Here is a 25,695-nt window from a genome sequence, read left to right on the forward strand (position 1 = left end):
ACAAAAACAAACAAACAAATGAATTGCATCTGAGAAGGCTGATTATAAAGTACAAACCTACGTTGGTTAAATGTTGTAACCAAATATATTTGATATTACCTTTTGATAGTAGTCTGTGGAAGTCTACAGTGGTGTAGTTTCACCCTGTGGCCGCAAGAGGGCAAGCGAGCTGTAAACAGATGATAGCTCCTGCTTCAGCACCAGGGAGATGTCAGCATCATATAATATCACGTTTGTACAAATATGATAAATATGTATATTGTCAGAACATGGTATTATGTTGTTAAAATGTGAAAAATATTTATTAGTAACAATTAAAAGTGACACAGCTCCAACTGTATTTTGTGTGGTTGGCAGCGCTATGTTTCTGGACATAAGAGACTAAAACAAAACAAAGCAAAACAAACAAAAAAATGTTTTTCTATTTTTCAGCTTTCAAGTCACCATCCTACACTTGTCTCATATTAATAACAACTACAATAATCTCAGACAGTTTTATTTCATACATTTGAATAAAATTTCTGAACACATAAATTGATCAGGACATTAAAAGTATTCTGAATAATATGGTCCAAAAGATGTACAATGGTCAAAGTCGTTTATTTCTAAAATGCATTTATGATGTTAGTTATATTATCATAACAAAAACATGTTGCAAAACACAATTTTATTGTTTTCAATGTGTCAGATAAAGATGGGAAATGTGGGGACACCCGAGACATGCATGTTCAGCAAAAGTTTACATACTATAAAATAAAAACTGTTACAGTAAGGAATACGGTTGTTGTTTTTTTAGTATGCAATCAACAAATCTCTTTCTATGTCACACAAGTGATTCATGGTGTAAAATGGGCTTAGAGCTCATGTATCACACACACATGCATGCACGCATGCACACACATTTAAATCTATCTATCCATTTATAACATGTTAAAATTAGTCATGTAAATGATTTTATTTTCTCACAACAGCTCTGATTTGTCTTCTGGGTATTGCACATAGTCACATATGCTTTATTATTGACACATCGATGTGAAACAGTTAGCTTTTTAGTCTGGCGAAATCGTCCTTCTCCTCAGAAATCCACAGGAGAGGAACTTCATGGCAGTCACGCAGACCTGCATCAGAGGGCCCATGTTGAACAGCATGTGGTAGAAGGCGTGAACAGACAGGGTTCCGGTTTCATCAGCGTACTTCAGTGCAATGATGGGCGTGTACATCGGATTGGTTAGATTACGGAAACGTGGACTGCTGGATTCAACCACTTTCTTGACACACTGCAATAAAAGGGTGTGAACAAACACAGACGTTACGTCTGAAGGTTTAATCAGATGCAAAGAACAAAGTCTGCACGAGACCTTACTTTCGCTATGTCATCGGGCTTTTGTCCGAACGCCTCAAAGATGTTCACAGCACCAGGAAGATAGACATTCTTGAAGTAATTTATGGTGTCAGGATCAGCTCCAGGATACTCCTTCTCTCTCACATCCCGGATCGTCTTTAACTCAAATTCTGTGTGCACCGGTCCTGGTTCAATCATTGACACTCTGTGTAGAGACGCAACTAAAATGTAACCATACGCTGTGGTAACATTTCTGTTTTCATTCATCAGATCATCACTAAGTTCAGGTCAGTTTGAAAAACAAACGAAAAATGAGTGATCTAGATTGGTTTCATTGAGACTCACATGACGTTAAACGCTATAAGCTGCACAGCCAAACCCTCGCAAAAGCCCTCCATGGCAAACTTAGATGCAGAGTAGATTTCGTTAAACACCACAGCTGAAGAAAAACAAAATTTCTGTCTGTAGAGGTACTTAGATGTACTTTTAGCTACTACGTTAGCATATTAATCCGTCAGTTGTTCCATTTGTCCATCATCCACTCATCCGTAACAGTTGAGTTGACAAACCTGTTATTTGTCTTTGACATGCCCATCCATCTATTCACTCCAGCTCACCTTGGAGTCCCATCACACTGCTGACCACGATGATGTGTCCTCCTCTCCTTTTCTTCATACCAGGCATCACCTCTTTAATCATGCGGATAACACCAAAGAAATTGGTCTCAAAAACTTTCTTCATCTCTTCAATGGGGATGCTCTCTATCGGACCCACCAGACCGATGCCGGCGTTATTGACTGGTCAGGATGAGGGAAACAGGCAAGGAAGTGTTATTAACTTACATTTGAGATGTTTTGGTGGAAAAAAGGGTTTTCGCTTGACTCACTAAGGACGTCCACGTGTCGATCTTTGATGCCATCTATACACTGTTTGACCGATTCGTCACTGCAGACATCCAGGACGGCAAGAGAAAGAGTTTTCCCATAAGCATCTCCGGCAGCTTGCACCAGCTTATCTTTACGTTTCAGGTCACGCATCGTGGCTATTACTGAGGAGAGGAGAAATGGTCAGCTGTTTTTATCCAATCAGAGGTGAGATGTCAGAATATCAGGAAATAAGACTCCAGATCTTGCTGTCTGAAGTTCAGCTCTAATGTGGCAATGCTCTAATTCCTGAAGCAGGTGCACCGGAGCTTTTTTTTCCCTAAAGTACAACTTCAATTCAATTCAAGTTTATTTATATAGCACCAAATCACGACAAGAGTCGTCTCAGGGCACTTCAAATAAACATTCCAATTCAGGTCAGTTCATTAAGCCAATCAGAAATAATGTTTCCTATATAAGGAACTCAGCAAATTGCATCAAGTCACTGACTAGTGTCACACAAAGACAAAGTACTGTGTCTATAGTTATATTGTGATGTCGTAGTAAATATTCTATTTGGTGATAGATAAACTTTATTGTATTTATCCTAGTGGATCTATAATTAAACGGGTAAACTAGCAGTAGCACATCCAACGTCAAGGAAAGCAAAAAGTTATTATCAGGAGAGAGAGAATGTTTAAGTGGTTAGCAGCAGTGTGCTAGACGATAGCCCCCTCCATGAGGCCACCACAGCTCAGCAGAACATCATTGTAGGTTCTTCTGGGGAGAAAAACACCTAGAGAAAATAAAGTTAACAGCTGAAATTGCAGAAAATAATACAGTTAAAGAGCAGATTGTAGAAGAAAGTAGTAGAGTGTGAAAAGTGGTCAGTGTATCCTCCAGTACTCTAAGCCTATAGCAGCATAACTACAGAGAAAAATCTGGATAATCTTTCCTATTTAGATGGAGGCATGTTGGAGGCAGGGCAAGGGAGAGCCGTCTTTACCGACTGTACACTCCACCTCCCTCTGCTCCCCCACTTCTCCAGATTTAGGCTAACATCAGATTTTAGCCATAGGCCCTATCAAATAAAAATGTTTTAAGCCTAGTCTTAAAAGTAGACAAGGTGTCTGCCTCACGGACTAAAGCTGGGAGCTGGTTCCACAGGAGAGGAGCCTGATAACTAAAAGATCTGCCTCCCATCCTAATTTTAGATATTCTGGGAGCCACCAGTAGACCTGCAGTCTGATAGTGAAGTGCTCGGTTAGGAACGTATGGAACAATCAGATCACTGATGTATGATGGAGCTTGATTATTAAGAGCTTTCTATGTGAGAAGAAGGATCTTAAAATCTATTCTGAATTCAACAGGTAGCCAATGTAGGGAAGCTAAGACAGGAGAGATATGATCTCTCTTTTTAATTCTCATCAGAACTCTAGCTGCAGCATTTTGGACAAGCTGAAGACTTTTAACTACATTCTGTGGACTTCCTGAGAGTAATGAATTACAGTAATCCAGTCTTGATGTAATAAATGCATGAACTAGTTTTTCAGCATCACTCCTGGAAAGGATGCATCTAATCTTAGCAATATTCCGAAGGTGGAAAAAGGAAATCCTACAAACCTGTTTAACCTGGGATTTGAATGACATGTCCTGGTCAAAGAAAACACCAAGGTTTCTTACTTTGTTCTCGGAGATAAATGTAATGCCATTAAGGTCAGGCGATTGACTAAGCAATTTCCTTTTCTGGATATCTGGTCCAAAGATGAGAACTTCCGTCTTGTCTTGATTTAAAAGCAAAAAGTTTTGAGTCATCCAATTTTTGTATGTTCTCAAGACAAGCCTGTAATCTACCCAACCGATTAAGTTCATCAGGGTTAATGGATAAATATAACTGAGTATCGTCAGCATAACAGTGGAAGTTTATCCCATGCTGTCTAATGATTTTACCAATTGGGAGCATATATATAGTAAAACGAATTGGTCCAAGCACTGAACCCTGTGGTACTCCACAAGTAACCCTGGAGTATGAAGACGATTTGTCATGTACATTTACAAAATGAAATCTGTCAGACAGGTAGGATTTAAACCAGCCTAACTTAAAAGGTATTCATTCCTACTAGAGACCTCTGCACATTTTTTCATTAAAACTATACTTTAAATAATTTTCTTGAGCCAGTAAGTGCTAAAATTACCCTTTACTGGTTTAATGAAATGGTACTGCGACCCCCCCCCCCCTGTAACCAGAACACCGCACTTGCAGCTTAACAGTGCCAGTCCAGTCCCTGAAATACCTAGCACTGCAGTCTGCTTCCAGCACGTTTCCTGAATCTTTTAGATCGTGAACACAGCTTATTTGTTTCTTTTAGTGATGAACCGCTCCAGCAGACCCTGATGAAGGCTGAGGAGACATTTCAGCTGTTAGTTTAAGATGTCAAAACTGATGAAAGCACAGTGAGGAGAAAAGTTTTATGTTTGCATTGACTTACGGACACTAGGAGGTGCTTAAAGCAAGCCAAAACTGCGAAGTATCCATTTAAATGAGTGTTCTACAGCTTTAAATTGTAGTAAATTTAGTTTGCAAATAATAAACCAACAACTCCACAGCTTAGTCCTATCTTATAAAGCTTCAAAGACAGAAAAATGAAGTGGCAAATCTGTGAGTGAGTTTAAATTCCATTCAAATTTGTTTCTTATATTCTGTGTGCAGGTCTTTCTCTCTTCTTAACACAACCACCCTCTCTCTTTGTCCACACACAGCTTCCTAGTTATGAAAGGATTTACCTGCAGCTCTACACCCCTTTAGGGTGCTGCTGTAAATAATTCATTAGGCACCCAGCCCAGGTAAATGAGGTTACACACTCAGTGTCAGACTAGGTTCACTCTTCCAGACTGTGTTGGCTGACACAAAACACACTCATGCACACGCGTAATGCGTTTTCTTAAACAAACGGGTGTGTTGGACATGGTTCGGACACGTTGACAGGCTTTAAAGAAAAACCTCTGACTGGTAAGGTAAACAATTTTAATTTGTGCATAAAAATTAGAAAAATTATTGGTCAACAACTCAGAAGGAAGCGCAAAAATAAAATTAACCCAGTTTATTTTTTAAGGTTACTTTCTGGGTAAGAAAATAAAGACAATTGGTTAAGCCTCAAGAAGCTCCTTATGTAGATAAGCAGCTTTTCCCTCTCATTAGACAAAAGGCTCACCTCACATCAACCATCCGACTAACTTGTGATTCGCCATCAGCCAGGCTATAATTGGCCCATGCCTGGCTCTGCTCCCTCTTTTTAGCCAATCCCTGGAATTTGTAGACTCCAAGGGAAATGTTGGGATCAAATGTGGCTAAATAAAGGTTCAGTGAGGCGGGATGTTGTCCTAACACTGGACCCTTTTAATTTACAGTCAGATTTTAGATGATAGTAAACATACAAAGCTCTGAGCTCAATTAATCCTAAGCAGAGGTTAAAGGAAAACTAACCTCATCTAAAAATGTTCCAGTTTGTGTCTTAAGTCTCTTGGTAAACTGGCGTAAACATATTTGTTCCGTGACTGAACAAATAACCATCGTAACTTTTAAAAACCCTACACAATTTTGTACAAAAACATGATTATTGTGCTGCTATGAGACAACAGTGCAAAAATAATGTAGATTGGTGCATTTTTGTTCACAACAAGAGTATGTGTAAGTGCTCTTTAAGGCTATTTTGAGATGGTCAGCTTCAGTCTGTAAGTTTGTCAACAAAGGCAGATTCTTGGGCCAATCACCGTCCTCTATGGCCAGGATTGGCTGTCTGATTTGCTCATTGTGCAAAAACAACAGAGGAGACAAGTGATGTACATTTGAGTAGGTCATGTGGGATCAAGGATTATTCACCTCATAGGTGAAGTACTCACAGTTTCACTGTAAAGTCTCACTATATAGTGACATTGAACCTCATTCATTCATATTTTCATTCATTCATTCATGATCTTGTTTTACAGATGGAGAAAAGGATGGCAGGTGAAAAGTGCCATCACTTCAAAAGTATTTGATTATGATTATAGAAGTAAATTCCTCCATAAAACAACAGAAACATTCAGGTCAATTGTTTTTTTCTCTCTTTCCAGACACTTACCATGATAGCGCTTCCTTTCATCCTTGGCCAGCATCACAGCCATCCTCAGGCCGATGCCAGAGGAGCATCCGGTGATCAGCACCACTTTCTGCTCCGGACTCACCATGGCTCCTCTGCTTCTCTCCAATCTGCTGCCAGATTGTGAGACCAGCAAACAAATAGCTTTGTACGACAATCTGACAGAAGAGCCAAAGTAAGAGGATAACACAAAGAGAGGGAGTCACATGGACAGAGCGCCTCTCGGGGCTTATCTACCGACTTGTTCACTCCTACTGGCAAGCATTTTAGGGATGAAAATACAGATAGTGGGCTATTTTCATGCTGTACAAATTGGTTGTAGACAAATGTGAAAAATCCAGCGTAAAACAAACTGATTCACATAATTTTAGAAAGAGAAAATGTTGAAATCCGTTAACATCATGGTCCTTCGTCGAGAGATTTGGCGACATCTAGTGGCCATATGTATTATTGTTAAAAGATGAATGTGATAAAGTGGTTAGAAATCCAAGGTTTAGATACAATTATATATGATTTCAAATTATCTATCATCTTCATTAAGCCAAATAAATGTATTATTTTCTCTTATTTTTGCAAACAAAAACATCCGCACGTTTGATTACAGCTGGCACTTTTACGTTTAACTCTGGCCCACCTGAAGCACGAGGAAAAGACTTTGGAAACATGCCTGGAATTTTCTTTCTTCGACATTTTTACAACCAAAACAGTGTTTTTGTGAAAGCACAGACCTGTAATAATCATTATTCACCACATTAAACTTATCTTTATGTTTGATCTTGTAAGGTACAACACACCTGGTAAAGAAGCCAAAGGCCTCCAAACGTGAGCTCATTTATCTTTGCTTCTTTCTAAAAACAAAACATTTGTTCTTTTGCTGTTTTACAAGCTGATATTTTAGTATCTTAAAATAGACAAAAGTTTTCTATTTCTGCTAAAATGCTCCAACCATTGAACCAACGAATGAACGTGTCGACTTTTTACGTGCATATTTTAATGAGTTATTTTAAAACATGGGTTACATTTTAGATTTAAACAAAATGTTTAATCTTCTTTCACAAAACAACAAACAAAACCAATATAAAAGCTCATGAGCTTGTGGTGACCCTTGACCTTTCCTTTCTACCTTGGTAACCATCAAAACAAGTCAACCCTTTTCCCGAGCACGTTCAGAAACGCGGTGCTGCTTGAAGAGAGCGTGGGGTGGGCAGAGACAGGCAGGCACTGGAATTTGGAATCTGCAGCAGCATATTTTTATTAGTTGGGCAGCACCGTTGTCCTGTCCTAGCACGCTGGGCGCGCGCTCACGCCAGTGCGCGTGCCTCTTTAAACACGAAAGCGATAAGGTGGCACTTGCGTCTCGCTGTACCTGCTAGATGTCTTAAATCAGCTCTTTTAAAAGGCTGCAAGATTTTAAAGGTGCACCAAAAGCATCTGAATGCAGCGCCAAACTCACGTTTGTGTCCGTCCGTGCAGCGCGCGCGACGCATAAATCACAAAATTGTGTTACAAGTGACACGCGCGGTAATTAGCTCCGGTTCAGCTCAGCCCCTCCAGTCCGAGGAGGCAGCTGGGGAGGGAGGGGTGGTCCTGAAGAGGAGGTGGGAGGTAGGGAAGAGAAAGTGAGGAAAGTTCTCTGTATGTGACAGAGAAGACACCTTTTCTACATCGGACTTTTATTTATTTATTATTGTATGTCATTTTACCGCTGCATGGCCGTCTCCATCCGTCCATTGGAGGTCAAACAGGAGAGAAGTCAACGAGAGTTGAAATTCATCAGAAAGCTTTGCTAATTTACCAGTTGCCAGCAGTTGGCGCACAGACGCACTTCTAACCGCACGCGTCGCGCAGAGATAGTGGTGGTCATAATAATATTATCTTTCAATGCAGCATGATGAATCAATGGAGGATAGTACGCGTCTCACGGATCCAGCTGCTGCTGCTGGTCACTTTCTTCTACGTTTCAAGAGCAGGTGAGGCTGAAATATCCACCTTTAATTTATTTTTATGTTTATCTTCACTTTTCCTAAATTGAAATAGTTAAATTGGTTCTTTCAGATATTTTCCTATACTCTCATTTGTTTCTGATCCACCAAGTTTTACTTTTATTCCTGTAATCTCAAACACAACCACCATGCAGATGAACTCTGGAACACTTTCAGCTTTTCTCCAAGAAAATGCATTTTTCATGCAAAAATACCACAAAATGCTCCCCTGTTAGAATTGATTTAGTCATGCCAGGTCATGCTTTGAACTGAGCCCGCTGCACATTTGGTAGACATGTATATAGACCCATATGTGTCAAGACTTGTTCTGCCATCCTGCTGTAGCGATCAGCTTGCAGGATATTTAACCTCTGCAGCTGGGTAATGTGGAACAGACTCAGCTGCACAAGGGATGCTACAGCAGCGCCTGGAGCTGCTCTGGACCCAGACTGTGGGGGACTTTAAGTCAAGTGTGCATCAGTTTAAGCTTCATGATAATATGAGCAGAAAATGAAACTAATTCTCTGCAGTTTGTAATTGAAAGTTGGTCCTTTAGACACCCCCTGGGTTTTTGTGGATCACCTGAGCATTTCAGATGGCAGGTGGCTTGGCAAACTCCACCTTGTTGCCTCCACCTGCTCTTTCTGAGAACATGAGAACGAAGAAAAGTATTTGTGTTACGTCCTGTTATCCTCTAGGCAAGCCTTTACTATATAAATGAGGCTTTGAGAAATTTGTTTTAAAAAGGGGATGAAAGCTATGCAACTTTTTCATATTTTAAAATGATTTTCTTGAGTCAGTGCGTGCTAAAATTACCTTTTACAGGGCTAGTGAAATGTCACTGAGACCCCACCACCCTCTGTAGCAAGAGTACCACACTTTCAACTTAAGAGTAGCAGGCCAACTCCTGTTGGACTTTTGGAGGCGCCCTGCTAGTGCTGAAGTCTGCTTCCAGCATGTTTCATGCATGTTTTAGATCATGACCACAGCTGATTTGTTTGATTTAGTGATGAACTGCTCCTGTAGACAGTAATAAAGGCTGAGGAGACATTTCAACTGTTAGATTAAGGTGTTAAAATGACGAACGCGCACAGCGAGGAGATAAGGTTCACTTTATTAACGGAACTCTAAATCAAATCAAATCAACTTTATTTATTTAGCACTTTTCATACAAAAAAATGCAACTCAAAGTGCTTCACAGATTAAAATGGCCCCGTAGATCCCATATTCACATCCCAGCCTCCCTCCCCAAGTATACAACAATTGACAATTCAACTTCCCCTCCCGCAACCAATTTCCAAGGTGAATGTACACACACACACACACACACACACACACACACACACACACACACACACACACACACACACACACACACACACACACACACACACACACACACACACACACACACACACACACACATGCCTAAACATCACTCTGTCTGTGGGTGGAGGTCATTACAGAAGTGACTAATGTGACCTTTGCCCTTTCAGGGTTATTTTAAGTCGACCTCAGGGTGTGAACCTGATAGCATCAATTGTACATTAGATTTTTTGTTGTTCATTATTCACTCTCATAAAGAGGAACACACACTTTAATGTGTGTTCAAACCTTAGTCTTTGTTCTCCAGTACTTGGACGAACACCTTCACACAACGAGTCAGTCTGCTGATAAAAATCCATTCAGACATTTTTTCTGGTTGCGGTTTGCAGCCACACACCTGGCTGTCAGCAGCGTGGGCTGGGTCTGAATGATGATGGTGAATCTGATTTATGTGGTCGGGTTATGGTCAGTGATCTGGCCCCTGGTGTTGCACAAACACCTCTAATTGCCCTCTGGGATTAATAAAGTATCTTTGAATTTGAATTGAATTAAACATACAAAAGTGACTCACTGTGTTTAACATGGAGGCATCGGTCTGACCGATGGAGTTTACTGTCCCTGATGTAACTATTTACCTCTTTAATGGTGGTAAACCAGATTTAAACACTTTTCTGCTGCCTGTGCCACACTGAGTTGCATTCAAAGCAGTAAGATGAACCAGGAGCCAAGGGAACACTTGATGTGTCCACAAGAGAGAATCAATGACTTACGGTGGGATCCTCCAATTAATTCCAACAACTGAAGCAAAAGCAAAATCATTGCCACTTGCACGAGGCCTACTTCGTGTTCAGTGCTGATTAAGCTGAGACAATGTGTTTTACTTATTAACCTTAATTACCTACAATCAGCTCAGTAAAACACTCTCCATTCATTCGAGCGCACGTTCACGCAGCAAAGGTGCCTGTTGGCCTACGGGGAGAAAAATATCTTGTTGAGTGATTGATGATGGCGGTCTTTCAACTGACAGTTGGAGCAGTTTTGTTGAAGGGGGGTTTTGGGGTCAGCTGGTGCAGAATGCAGTGTCTGGAGGCGTTTCTTGCAGCTGATGCTAACTGCAGAGGTGACCTCCCAGTTCCTGATGAACCTTTCCCTTCGTCCAGCATCTTAAATCTGCTCCATTCAGACCAAAAAAGTCGCACTTTATTATCACGTATTAGATTTGTTGTAATTCATTCTTCTGTTTTACCTTTCAGTGAATTTTTCTTAAAAAAAAAGGTTTTCAACATTAACCGACTCTTTCTAAATGATTTATTCTTAGCCGATGTGGTCGGATAACAACCTCATGCTTCAGAAATAAACCACACAAGTAAAAAAAAATATTTTAAGGCATAATAGTATCATAATGCCTTTTCTTTCTCATCTTCTTGATCTTTCGGACTAAGACATGACAGGAGGACCATGGGTCTGGACAGCTCTGAGCCTTAAGTGATACTCTGCCTGTTTCCCTCTTAAATGGGACCAAATTCTACTAAACGAGCCTCATGTTGCATTAATGAGAAATGAGTAAATTGATTTATTAGACTGTAAGACTTTTGTTAATTGCGTAGATCACCATAGCAACCAGAGGAGTTCCCTTAATCCGGCTGGTATTGGAAAATCAGAGCTGAACGTTTCGTTTAGATACAGTTTATTGCCCTAAATCAAAAATAGGAAGGACAAGAACTACACGAATAGTAACATGACTGTAATTTAAACATCCAAGTTGAACTCCATTGCATTCTCTGACTTCATGCGACTTGGCTGTTTTGTTTTTTTATGTTAGCTGAAGTATTTCTTCATGTAAACTTTTGCTGCTTCTCTAAGCTTTAAAAGGAAAACGCCAAAGTTTTTTTTATTTAGCTGGTAATACTCCAAGACAGCAAGGTGTCATGGCATCTACCATCCAGCCTCTAGTTTGAACATGCAATACATTTTCTTTTCATTTACGCTTTATTGCAATCCAAGTTAACTGAAAATCTAATTGTGATGTTATTGTGAAGTTTAATGCTGGGTGATCTCTAGTCACTCTAAATGGCCGACAATCAAGAAACACTGTTCATTACTCCAAATAGTTACCATATCATTCAAAACACTTGGAAAAGTTGCTTTTGAGCAAAAGGATGTTTGCATAGACAAAGCGTTAAAATAGCTTATAGATTAAATAAAACTCTAAAATATTAGTGTCAGTCAAACAGGTACAGCTGACTAGTAAATGATTCAACAAACAGATGTGTATGCAAAAGATTTTAAGAGGCCTATAGATCAGTTTTGTGAAGAGGTTGTGAACAATTAATTATTCTGGTGAAGGTTTTTAGTCATCCAGGTCATGGTAATCCAAGGAGTTCGAATGAAGGCAACTGAAACCAAACAAGTCCAGTTGCTTTCATTCAAACCCCTTTGGAACAATTTATTACTTACTTAGTTTGTGTGTTTTATTTGGTTTTCGAGCTATTGGCTAGTCCAAATGTGCCCCAGGAAGTGGATTATTGCAATGTTAAAAAAATCCTCCAATATAAAAATTGTTATTTTGCCACTTAACAAAGAAAGAAACAAAAACAAAAGAAAGTTTTTTCCTTCCATCCATCCATCCATCCATCCATCCATCCATCCATCCATCATTAGTCACTTATGCAGGGTTGGAACACAGGGGCAGCAGTCAAAGCAGGGAGGCCCGGACTTCCCTCTCCTCAGCTACTTGGGCCAGCTCCTCTGGAGGAATCCAAAGGCGTTCCCTAGCCAGCTGAGAGGCATAGGGTGTTTCTTAATGTCACGGCGACTGGCCTTGCGAAGCGATGTCTTGCAGGCCAGGCGTCTTGCTTACGAGGACACTGTCATTCCTTGGTCAAAGAAAACGGTTAAATGGGACAGATTTGCATCAACGTCACGTGACACAGGAGATAACGTTATATTTTATACGAATGCGTTTCAGTATAAATATATAATGAGGCTTTTACTTTTTAAATTGTGTATTTATTTGTTAAATTAAATATATAAGTGAGTTACTACACGCTGGCCACTGAAGCTGCAACTACTAAGCAACTAACCAGCCATAGATGATTTCTTTGGATCTAAAAATAACCATTTTAAATTAGTTGACTTACTTTTAAACTTGAAATTTGCCCCCGAAGTACGTAGTTGCGGGCTTCTGATCCGCCATCCTTTTGAAAATACAGCGGTGTATTCTGGGAAATTTTTGACCAAGGCAAGGCTACAAGACACCTCCCGTGTATCCTTGCTCAGTTAGCTAAATGGCTAACAAACGGAGAACACACGCCTCGGTAGAACATGAACATTGGAACATGTCTTGGCGGTTCCTGATGACGTATCTCCTAGGCAACCAGGATGGGGCCAAGACATCAAGGCGAGGTTTCTACCATAGTCCCTCTAGCGTGTCCTGGGTCTTCTCTTGGTTCTCCTCCCAGTTGGATGTGCCAGGAAACCTCACCAGGGAGGCATCCTAATCACATCCTAATCAGATGCCAGTGCCACCTGAACTGGCTTCTCTAGATGTGGAGTAGCAGCAGATCTACTCTGAGCCCCTCCTGTCATGAGGTGAGGGTGACGATGGCAGACTATGTGTGGTGGAGGGTTCAGGAGGCAGAAGAGCAGGCACGGATGAAAAGATAAAAATGGATTTAATGGTAGCAGCACAAGCACGAACACAACGAAGACAACGCAATGATCCGACAATGACAGGAACAAAGAGGGAGGTATAAATACACAGAACAATCAGGGAACACATGGGCAGGTTAACGAGGGGCAGGTGAGAACAATAAGGCTAATTACGGAAGGAGCGACACAGTCAGGGAGGCCGGGGCGAATCATGACAGTACCCCCCCCCCCCCCCCCCCCCCCCTTAAGGGGTGGATACCAGACGCCCACAAAGCCTCACAACACAGGAGACCCTGAAAACACTGGAACTTGGGAACACGACTCGGGAAACTGGAAGACTGGACATGGGAACTTGGTCTCTGGAATTCAACAGCAGCGGGCGCAGGACACCGGAACTCGACAGGACACTCGAAAACTGGAAACACGCAACTCAGTCCGGGGCTGCAGAGCAGGGGCCTCTTGGTTAGGCGGCACAACTCTGACTGACGAGGGTCTCTTGAGCTTGGACCAGGAAACTCGGACTTGGACACACGAACTCCTGACTCGAACACAGGACTACTTGATGCACGAACACTTGACCTGGACACAGGAACAGGGACTTGAAGACTTGGCACAAACACTTGACCTGGAACAGGGACTCGAAGACTTGGCATGAACACTTGACCTGGAACAGGGACTCGAAGACTTGACACGAACACTTGACCTGGAACAGGGACTTGAAGACTTGGCACAAACACTTGACCTGGAACAGGGACTCGAAGACTTAGCACGAACACTTGACCTGGAACAGGGACTCGAAGACTTGGCACAAACACTTGACCTGGAACATGGACTCGAAGACTTGGCACGAACACTTGACCTGGAACAGGGACTTGAAGACTTGACAGGAACACTTGACCTGGAACAGGGACTCGAAGACTTGACTGGAACTCTTGACCTGGAACAGGGACTCGAAGACTTGACAGGAACACTTGACTTGACTTGAGACCAGGAACACGAACACTTGACTTGACTTGACTGGACACGAACACTTGACTTGACACCAGGAACACGAACACTTGACTTGACACCAGGAACACGAACACTTGACTTGACACCAGGAACATGAACACTTGACTTGACACCAGGGACACGAACACTTGACTTGACACCAGGGACACAAACACTTGACTTGACTGGACACGAACACTTGACTTGACTGGACACGAACACTTGACTTGACTGGACACGAACACTTGACTTGACTGGACATGAACACTTGACTGGACACAAACACTTGACTTGACTGGACAGGAAGACTTGACTGAACAGGAAGTCTTGACTGGACACGAACACTTGACTTGACTTGACTGGACACGAACACTTGACTTGACACCAGGAACACGAACACTTGACTTGACACCAGGAACACGAACACTTGACTTGACACCAGGAACACGAACACTTGACTTGACACCAGGAACACGAACACTTGACTTGACACCAGGGACACGAACACTTGACTTGACACCAGGGACACGAACACTTGACTTGACACCAGGGACACGAACACTTGACTTGACTGGACACGAACACTTGACTTGACTGGACACGAACACTTGACTTGACTGGACACGAACACTTGACTTGACTTGATTGGACACGAACACTTGACTTGACACCAGGAACACGAACACTTGACTTGACACCAGGAACACGAACACTTGACTTGACTGGACACGAACACTTGACTTGACTGGACACGAACACTTGACTTGACTGGACACGAACACTTGACTGGACACAAACACTTGACTTGACTGGACAGGAAGACTTGACTGAACAGGAAGTCTTGACTGGACATGAACACTTGACTTGACTTGACTGGACACGAACACTTGACTTGACACCAGGAACACGAACACTTGACTTGACACCAGGAACACGAACACTTGACTTGACACCAGGGACACGAACACTTGACTTGACTGGACACGAACACTTGACTTGACTGGACACAAACACTTGACTTGACTGGACAGGAAGACTTGACTGAACAGGAAGTCTTGACTGGACACGAACACTTGACTTGACTTGACTGGACACGAACACTTGACTTGACACCAGGAACACGAACACTTGACTTGACACCAGGAACACGAACACTTGACTTGACACCAGGAACACGAACACTTGACTTGACACCAGGAACACGAACACTTGACTTGACACCAGGGACACGAACACTTGACTTGACACCAGGGACACGAACACTTGACTTGACACCAGGGACACGAACACTTGACTTGACTGGACACGAACACTTGACTTGACTGGACACGAACACTTGACTTGACTGGACACGAACACTTGACTTGACTTGATTGGACACGAACACTTGACTTGACACCAGGAACACGAACACTTGACTTGACACCAGGAACACGAACACTTGACTTGACTGGACACGAACACTTGACTTGACTGGACACGAACACTTGACTTGACTGGACACGAACACTTGACTGGACACAAACACTTGACTTGACTGGACAGGAAGACTTGACTGAACAGGAAGTCTTGACTGGACATGAACACTTGACTTGACTTGACTGGACACGAACACTTGACTTGACACCAGGAACACGAACACTTGACTTGACACCAGGAACACGAACACTTGACTTGACACCAGGGACACGAACACTTGACTTGACTGGACACGAACACTTGACTTGACTGGACACAAACACTTGACTTGACTGGACAGGAACACTTGACTTGACTAGACAGGAACACTTGACTTCACAGGAACACTTGACTTGACAGGAACATAAACCGCAGCAGCCGGGATGGAACCCCGAAGGAACCGCAGCAGCAGGCGTGGAACCCAGCAGGAACTGCAGCAGCAGGCGTGGGAACCAGCAGGAACTGCAGCAGCAGGCGCGGGACCCAGTAGAGACCGCAGCATGAAGGACCCACAGGCACAGACCCCGCAGGCGTGAACCAGGAAGCGGAAGAACAGCAGGAGCGACGCGAGGAAACCAGGAGCGGTAGCAGGTACTCGGCAAACAGTCCTGAGCAGGTGCACACCATGACTCGGCTGGATCCACAGGCAGGCTAAGGTGAAGGGAAGCAGACATGGAGCGGAAGACCAGCCCTGCCACTCCGAAGAACGCTGGCGTGCGCAGGGTTTTTTACCTCCATAAAAAACTCCATAAAACAGCAGCTTCCATGAAAAACAGAACGAGGCGAAAACAGCAGGAGGAGAATGACCCTGACCACCCCGAAGACAAATAGGAGCGCCAGGATCTCCTAGAGGACTCAACCACCGCGAGACAGGTAGGATGCGCGGAAAAAACCAAAAAACTCCAGGCCGAAATCTCCCTCTGCTGAAAGGAAGAAAAAAAAAGAAGAAAAAAAAATTCCTCCAGAAACAGGTGTTAGCTCACCACAGGTCCAGGTTTGGTCGGATCATTCTGTCATGAGGTGAGGGTGGAAATGGCAGACCATGTGTGGTGGAGGGTTCAGGAGGCAGAAGAGCAGGCACGGATGAAAAGATAAAAATGGATTTAATGGTAGCAGCACAAGCACGAACACAACGAAGACAACGCAATGATCCGACAATGACAGGAACAAAGAGGGAGGTATAAATACACAGAACAATCAGGGAACACATGGGCAGGTTAACGAGGGGCAGGTGAGAACAATAAGGCTAATTACGGAAGGAGCGACACAGTCAGGGAGGCCGGGGCGAATCATGACACTCCCAAACGACAGAGCTGCTTACCCTCTCTTTAAGGGAGAACCCAAACACCCTGCGGAGAAAACTCATTTCAGCCGCTTGTATCCGCAATCTCATCTTTTTTTGGTCACTACCCAAAGCTTGTGAACATAGCTGATTCTCATCCCAGCTGCTTAACTCTCAGCTTCGAACCGCTCCAGCGAAAGCTAGAGATCACATTCTGATGAAGCTAACAGAACCACATCATCTGCAAAAAGCAGAGACTCAATCCTCAGGCCACCAAAACAGATCCCCTCAATGCCTTGACTGTACCTACAAATCCTGTCCATAAAAGTTCTGAACAGAACTGATGACAAAGGGCAGCCTTTGTGGAGTCCAACATTCATCGGTAACAAGTCCGACTTACTGCCAGCAATGCGGACTAAGCTCTGACACAGTCATACGAGGACCTAACAGCCCACATCAAAGACGCCTATTCCCATCTCCCGGAGTACCCCCCCACAAAGCCCCCACTTGGCTTCCCAAGGGTCGACCACCTTCTCAAAATTCACAAAACACATGTAGATTGGTTCGGCAAACTCCCACACACCTTCGATGACCACCCTAAGGGTAAAGAGCTAATCAAGTGTTCCACGGTCAGGACGAAAACACATTGTTCCTCCTGAAGCCATTGATATTACGATTAGTTATTTGGGTAGAAATGTAGTAATCCTGCTGGAAATTTCCCAGAAGAGTTATAGCTACCTATTAGAGTTTTAATATAACCAAGTCACCTCTGATTGTATGATTGGTCTGATAAATCATGCAAAGGCTGTGTTGCAGCAAGATTATTTCGAATGTGTCAGAGAAATCAATTTCTACTGTTTGAATCTGTTTTCACTCTTTGTTCTCTAAAATCAAAGCCTCCATATGACGCACCGTCCAATGAAAACACAGCTTACAGCCTCCTAAAGCGACGAACCCCATGACGGACAAATATTGATGTAGTCATTGAGGGAAGCCTTGTTGGAAGGGATGCTCTGCATATGAAAGAAACTGTTGTTGATTTGTACAAAGAGGAAGATTTCAACTGTAGTGTTTAGACTGGAGGTGCACTGTGGTTTCCACACATTCCTCGAAGGAGATGAGAAGCACATGTCCGTCCGTCTGTCTGATTGCTTGTAGAAAATCTTGTCTCCGACACTAAAAAAGAATATTAATTTAGGTAAATGTGTGTGTTGGGCAGCAGAACAGACTGTTCAGTGTTTATCTTTGATCAGATCCAGCTGAATTGGGAGGGAAAAAACACATGGTCCTTCAGTTTCATTCTTTTCTCCCCTCGTGTTTTCATCTGTCTGGTTTTCATCGTTTTCTATTTTCTAAAGTCCTTTTTAGGGTTTTGTTCTTTAAAGCGGGTCATGTCAAGTTCTTCAGGACATTAGAGACAAGGAACTAGGAGAGAGAGAGAGAATGATGACTTCATTTAAAACCTCCCGAGGCAAGAATTTCAGATTTGAACCACAGTGATGTGTGTGTTTCTGTTTTGGTGCAGACGTGTTGGAGGATTGACCAAATCTGATTCCTGTCTCTACAAAAAGTGTGTTATTGCATTCTTTGCTATCACTGAGATAATTACCAGACTAATTGCTAACACACATTTACTGTGCACAGCAACACATGTACACAATTAAACTTTACCTGGTGTTTTCGTTCAAAAACACGCAAACCCAAACTCACATCTGGATTACAGAAAATGTAGGTTTTCTAAAGTAGTGCCACTTTGGATGATAGTCTTTCTGACTCACCGTCCGCCAACATGAGAGGCTGTTGTTATGGTTTGATGGTGATATTTGATCAAAACTACCAGGACCAGTTGGAACATGGGAGATTTGATGGCAGAGAAAATAAAAACTCCAAAGTAGATTAAAATATGTGAATTGTTTATTTTTGTTGGTAATTACATTAATAAGATGATCGATTGGGGTTGCGTTAAGTTTTGCTAAACTGTGAGATGTTTACAAATAAACATCGCCCAAATATTATATCTTGCATGTTGATCAGGTCAAATTTATATTTTGTTTTATCACGATGAAATCAACTGTTTTACATAGTGATTTATAGCTTTTAAATATTTTATAAGGAAGCTAAAGTTGTGTTTCTGTTTTCTAGCAGTGACTCCTCCTTGAGCTGCCACCTCACCATGGTCCAGTTTGAGTTCTCCAATGATCTAAAGAAATATGTGGTCTGGGGGCTTTTTACATTTTGACCCTTGGTTGTAGTTGAAGGGTGTGACAAAGCGTGGTTCAAAGACCCTTTTATGAGTTTAGAAGGAGAGTGTCATGTTGGGTTGTAGTTTTTTGACCCACGACATGCAGAATCACACAAAAAGGCAGAAGGTAAGTCAAAATATTTATTTTTGTTCAGTGGAGGTGTAGATGAAGGTTGGGGTTCGGGTGGTTCCTATGGAGTTCTGAAGCAGAAACAGGAGTGAGTAGTTGCAGATCAGCAGCATAAAGCATAATGAGATTCGACTTACGGTTTCCAGGTTGTTGGGGAAGGCTTTGAGAGGAGGGTAAGTCAAGGCTGGCTGAGCTGGTCGAGTGAGAGGCAGAAGTAATGTCTGGGAGCTGAGCACCGGAGTCCGAGATGTCCAGGTTGGCAGGTGGGGGTTGGAGAGCAGGCGGTCAGGGGCGAGCGACGGGGCTGGCAGGCAGGGTTGATCCGGTGAGTCTATTTCTTTGATGATGGAAGTAGGCTGGTGGACAAGAAGTACCCAATACTGAGTAATCCTCCGGCACTGATGAGTTGTACCGACACTCCTTAAATCCCCTGACCACTGATGAGCAGATCGACAGCAGCTGCTCTCCGGACACACCCACCTGCACACAGAAGGACTCAGCACAAAAACAGAGGTTAACTTAGCACAGACCATGACAGAGAGCACCAGAGTCCCACCCTGGAGTCAGGCCTGTGGGCTTTTGACCAATAGGGCCTGGCCAGCCCCAACCAATAGCAAGGACCTATTTATTAATCAGTGGACCCACCACCTGCAGGAGAAACTTGAAGGGTCAGGTGCATTGTTGATTGAATGACAGACCAAGGCATAGGCTTCAGCGGTCTGATCCCCTGGCAGGGTGTGATTGGGAGGAATGGGCCGCCTGACCTGAGGCTGATTGGTGTTATTTTATCGGACTTGTGTGCAAGTCACAGTCTGGCCTTAAAGAACACTGTTCGAATATAAAGATGCCCATGTGGTAGGGACAAGGCAGCTTAGGTCGCAAGTCCGTCATTGACTTTGAAGTCATCTGACCTGCAGCTGTGATTTTTGGACACCTGGGTGACGAAAGGGGTGGAGCTGTCAACTCCACCTGATCCAACTCATCACCTGGTGGAGGGTGTCGATTTTGGTGGCAGGAGGATCTCGTTTCTGCTTTTTGCTCATAACGTGGTCCTCTTAGCCCCGTCAACTTTAACACTTGCTAGGGAGTTTTGCAGCTGAGTGGGAAGAACAGCACCTTAAAATTCGCGGCCATGGTTCTTGACTGGAAAAGGATGATTAGCTAACTCCAGGTCGGGGCAGAGGTCCTTCCTCAAGTAGGGAATTTATGTTTCTCAAGGTGTTCACGAGTGAGAGAAGAGAGGAACGGGAGAATGACAGATAGACCAGAGCAGCATCTACGATGATGAAAACTAAAAGAGTAAGTGGTGGTGAAGAGGGAGCTAAGTCCGAAAGCAAAGCTCACAAATTACCGAACGATCTTCATCCACATCCTCACCTATGGTCATTAGCTGTGGGTAATGACTGAAAAGCCAAACAGCTGAAAATAGTTTTCTCTGTCTGGTGGCTGGGCTCAGCTTTGGAAATAGGAAATTCAGGAGAGACTCAGAGTAGAGCTTCTGCTCCTCAATGTCAAGAAGAGCCAGCTGAGGTGGTTTGGGCATCTGGTGGGAATGCCCCCTGGACGCCTCCAAGCAGAGATGCTTAAGGCATGTAGGAGAGCCCCGGGTTGACCCAGGACACGTTGGAGGGATTATATCTCCATGTTGGACAGTGAACGCCAGGGCACCCTGCATGTGAAGTTAGAGGAGGTTGCCAGGGAAAGGGCAAACTTCTTACCCCTAAGCCATCATCGCCCGTATGCCAAAATCACTCATATGGATGCAGATAAGTTGTTCTTCTTTTCTCACCAGTGACTCAGAACACTTTGACTAAGATTAGAAAAAACTTCCACTCTGCAACAAAATATTAAGTCAGTAATGATAATCTGACAAAATGACTGTGACATAGCAACCGTGGATTTCTATTAGCCCTACAAGCTGACAGTTTAAAATGTAATGGGGTGGATGGTTTGTGTCCCACTCCTCCTTCATCTTCTAAACTATCTATTCATCAATGGATCACAGAGACCAGGTGTCTATTTCCAGCAGGTGAGAAGTGAGGACACCCTGGACAGGTTTCCAGTCCATCACAAGGACACAGACCCACAACCACTTACACATTCACACACACGCACAATACTCTAGGCTATAGAGTCTCCAAACACCTGGACATGAATGTTTATGGTCTGTGGCTAGAGACCCTGGACAAACCCCATCCATGCACGGGGAGAACATGCTAGCTCCATGCATAAAGGGGCATTATGGAAGTTTGACAGCCAAAACGTGTATAGAAATAATACATTTCTTCTTCATACATTCTCCTGCAATGCCCTGGTCCTGTAGAATGAGCCCTGGCATTTTTACTGTGATTGCCTGTTTTTCTGTAAAATCACAGAAAAAGAGAGCTGCTCGGGTCGAGCAGGCTGCTTCATGCACGTTCATGCTCAGGCATCGCCCGTAGCATTTGCTATCCGTAGCTTGAGCAGCAGAGAGTGAGGTAGTGCCAACTCAGCGACTTTGTCGCTGTTCCTAACGCCTAGTGATGAACCTAGCTACATTTCTGAGGACCCTTAGCTACTTTATTCTAGATATTTCCTGCAAATTAGCAACAAAATAGCCATTTTCGCTTCGAACCATTCTTTGAACGTTGTTTTAGCTGTAATCAAGGATATAAAAATTACAGATACCAAACACATTGGTGGTGGTTTAGCTCACCTAGTTAGATGTTGGACTCTCATGCAGGAGATCCGGGTTTGATTCTGGGTGTGAACATAGTTTATTTAGAGTTTCTTTTTTACATTAATGGTATATTTTTTTTACAGTAAGATGCCCAAATTTTTATTTGAGACTCGCCGAACGGCATTGAATTCACAGATAAAAAAGATGTGGGTTCAACTTTCATTTTGGAACAATTTTTCAAGCAAGGGAAGGGAATGATCTGAGCATGCAGGAGGACTGACCCATCATAAACCTTTGTCGGCTGTGCTGAAGAGAAAGGTACAGAACCACATTATTTAATTCATTAGCTGTGCAATCTCCTGTCCTCTGTCCTCCGGGCCACACACACACACACACACACACACACACACACACACACACACACACACACACACACACACACACACAGGACTGTCTCAGCTGTTATTTTCGTTAGGGAGTGTTCACGTACAGCATTCGCGCCTCATGCACGAGCCTACTATTGAAGCTGCTGTTACGCTTTTGGCCTGAGGGGGCAATCGCGAGCATAAAAATTCAAAACTTTCTACCTGTGTCATTCTATGATGCTGATTCTAGGTCTCAGCTGAGGTCAGACTTAGCTCGTATCATATCCTGCTGTTGTCGTTATTCTAGTTGAAAAATTAGCCAACAGCATAAGTTAGTAAGTCTGTGTGCCATATAGATGGTAATAAGTTACTATATGACCAAAAGACAATGGAAGCACTGTTTCTGTCTTGCTGCTTCGTCGCTGTTTAAACCTACATCTGCAGCTAAGGCACATTATTAGTTGGAGGTAGGTAGGTCACGTGACTGAATCAGACAGTCAAGAACATTCTTCACTTTGGGTCTTTTCTGTTCAAACGACAGTTCATTTAGCAGAGGCTCTCAACATACTCTGCATGTGTGTGCATGTTGATCGTGGTCCCCCTCACACAGCAGCTTAGAGCCTCAGGATCACAGCAGACACCCTCGTGTGTACGAACTAAGCAGATTTTGTACGGTGCGCATGTATGTGTGTGTGTACAATGTATTGATGTTGTTTTACACTTGTGCATACCTATGAATCAGCAGCAAAGGGAAGATTCATCAAGGGTTTTGATGTACATTTAAAGAACAAGGTTTCCATGTCTTGTCTTGTCCTGCGGAGCTTTCAGACGTCGGTTGTGCAGCTCATATATTGGTATGTAGGAGTGAAAACCCACTTTCTGTGCACACTGCTTTAGGAACAGTGTCTCTGGCATGCACCCCCCCTCCAAAATCTACCTTGCAGAAAATTATGGCTGCAGCAGAACATGCTAACTGCAGGAGTGGCTAACACTCAAACACAATAATTCACATTTTCATTTTGATGCACTAATGTGAATTAAATAGATAAAGGAAAAAACATGTTTTTATTATGATGTTCATTGGTGCTTTGTGAAGCTGACTAATATGAATCGAACATAGATAGGCAGAGGAGTTAAGTGCCCGCCCTGTAACTGCAGGGTTGCACCCCGCTAAGTCTGCTGCAGTAGTCCTTGGGCAGGATTCTTCCCCCTCAGCCAAGTGATATAACTGATAAACTCCAGAGTGCAGGTACAAAATAACAATCCCCAGCAAGGAAAGATGAACAAACCACAAGAACTGACAAGGAGGAGTAAACTGGACTGGGTTTGGATACAGGTGCAGTGAAAGACAAGGGACAAAGTGTGCTGACTGCTGATGCTGATGGATTGCAGGCATAACTGGAACTGGAGGAACGGAGGAGGCAGAAGGAGAAACCGGCAACAAGGGAGCGGAAGCTAACACCCAACTAAAAATCAAAATAGTAAAACAGGCTGATGGAGAAATAAAAAATACAATACTAAGAGAAAACATAAGAATAAATGTGGGGATGAATCTCGGGAGAGTGGAGAGTCTAGGATGACCGGGTAATGAGACATGGAGGAAATGATGAGAAGCACGGGGTGGCTGGGACTAGAAATGATCTATGAGTCGAAGGACCTGTAAAAACACAGGAACACACCAGGAGATGGACGGAACATGGAGGAGACTGGGGAGACAGAGAATGAAAGACATGACACAATGCCCACGTGTTCTAATGTTAGGAAAAATCGATGTGGGCTGATGGTGTGAACTCGTACGGATTAGAGTCCATCAGAATACTAAATTATGTTTTTGGCATGCAGATGGCGTCTGTGATCGTTTGAATCTTCTGTAATATTAATTTTGTTTGATGAGAATAATGTGCAGCCCTGTTTATTACCATAATAATTTTAGCTTTTGAGGCTCATCAGCTTTGGGTCACAAACTTTACAAGTTAGATCCATCCAAGTCATTTTTGCAGTAAACAGACACAATGAGTGATTCTCCTTCTGAAGAAGAAATTTGCATAAATACATAAACCTCTAGAAAAACTACAGATCTGTTTTTTATTTCATGTGAACTATGTGTAAATATGATGAAAAGTTGTGAGGGAATGAGTGAGAAAATGTGAAAAATGCCCACAGAATATTAAGAAAGTCAAACAGCATTACAACTCTCACTGAGGAAAATAATCCAAATTTCAGTTTTTTACAGATTTTTTCAGCTTATGAATCTCCAAAAACTTTTAATTGCAGTAATTGAATCTGCAAATGATATGATGTCAAGCTTGTGACAGACAGAATTACAAGCTGAGAGATGTGCTGACAGACGGATAAACCCCAAAAATAAAGGGCAACAAATGCATCTGGCACTCAGACTCTGGAGCGGTGCCATTCTCGTATGCCTACACATGCAAAAAGTGTGTGTGTGTGTGTGTGTGTGTGTGTGTGTGTATGTGTATGTGTGTGTGTGTGTGTGTGTGTGTGTGTGTGTGTGTGTGTGTGTGTGTGTGTGTGTGTGTGTGTAAAGCTGTAAGGCAGATGGGGAAGAAAGGTTTACGTAAGCCTCTCAAATACGTATAAAAACGAGTCCCACTGGTGGAGGCATGCCCTCTTCTCCTCTTTATCTATTCCTTACCCCCCCCCCTTCTTCTCCTTCTTTCCCTACAGTTCATTATGTTGCTCATTTCTCCACTTTTCTCCTCCGTTTAAACTCTCCTTTCAAACCTCATCTTCTTCGTTTTAGACTGCCAAGCAGAACTCTAACCATGTCATCCACAGTTTTCAAAGGAGTGTGTGTGTGTGTTTCTTTCTGCTCCTTTGATGTATACGAGTCTTTAAAATAGTTTTTGATTTTTCTGTGTGTGTGTCAGTTGTGTGACATTAGACAAAACACTTCCATTCTTTTATTCCACCAGAGGTTTAGGTGCAGACTTCTATAAAGTAATAATAAAAAAAAGTTTCTCAGTGAAGGACCTCGTGAAAAGGCTGAAACTTTAGAGAAATGTGAGCATTTTCATTTGAATCAGTTTTGAAGACAAGTCACTTTTGCTCGATTAATGAGCTAACCACTATATCTCTAAATCTTTCGTAGCAGTTTACGTAAACACCATTTTATACACATTTACATACTATCACAATAAATGCTTTGTTTTTGGTTTTTAACATAAAATCCTCAATTTATTAGCAAAAACAGCTAGCTGTGTTAGCATCCATCTGTAACACTGATAGTCCAGTGTTGATAAAGC

At 42.8% G+C, this 25,695-nt stretch overlaps 2 protein-coding genes across 3 annotated transcripts in view; one reads left to right on the top strand and one right to left on the bottom strand.

The window, feature by feature from the left end:
- Window positions 1-482: 482 nt before the first annotated feature.
- LOC107389918 (retinol dehydrogenase 8) lies at window positions 483-7,901 on the bottom strand. Of its 2 annotated transcripts, XM_070550626.1 has the most exons (7): window positions 7,798-7,901; window positions 6,327-6,454; window positions 2,229-2,390; window positions 1,960-2,139; window positions 1,688-1,781; window positions 1,364-1,547; window positions 483-1,277 (listed from the first exon to the last, which is right to left on the bottom strand). In XM_070550626.1, exons 2-7 carry the CDS (start codon window positions 6,430-6,432, stop codon window positions 1,050-1,052), a joined length of 954 nt encoding a protein of 317 aa, XP_070406727.1. In that variant the 5' UTR covers window positions 6,433-6,454; window positions 7,798-7,901; the 3' UTR covers window positions 483-1,049. The 2 variants fall into 2 exon arrangements, with proteins under 2 accessions (XP_070406727.1, XP_015821821.1); XM_015966335.3 differs by lacking the exon at window positions 7,798-7,901 and having other exon boundaries at window positions 6,327-6,490.
- A 66-nt stretch (window positions 7,902-7,967) lies between these two features.
- Window positions 7,968-25,695, top strand: part of LOC107389909 (collagen alpha-1(XI) chain) — a 60,745-nt gene continuing 43,017 nt past the window's right edge. The window contains exon 1 of the mRNA XM_015966322.3: window positions 7,968-8,314. Within this exon, the coding sequence (XP_015821808.1) occupies window positions 8,233-8,314 (82 nt within the window). The 5' untranslated portion in view covers window positions 7,968-8,232. The remainder of the gene's footprint in view (window positions 8,315-25,695) is intronic.

Source organism: Nothobranchius furzeri, chromosome 4, assembly GCF_043380555.1.
Source record: "Nothobranchius furzeri strain GRZ-AD chromosome 4, NfurGRZ-RIMD1, whole genome shotgun sequence".
Lineage (NCBI taxonomy): Eukaryota > Metazoa > Chordata > Actinopteri > Cyprinodontiformes > Nothobranchiidae > Nothobranchius > Nothobranchius furzeri.

Coding starts and splice junctions, on each gene's coding strand:
- LOC107389918 (XM_070550626.1), bottom strand. CDS start 6,432: ATGGTGAGTCCGGAGCAGAAAGTGGTGCTGATCACCGGATGCTCCTCT. Junction 2,391..6,326: donor TGAAAGGAAGCGCTATCATG/GTAAGTGTCTGG, acceptor TCCTCTCCTCAG/TAATAGCCACGATGCGTGAC. Junction 2,140..2,228: donor TCGACACGTGGACGTCCTTA/GTGAGTCAAGCG, acceptor CATCCTGACCAG/TCAATAACGCCGGCATCGGT.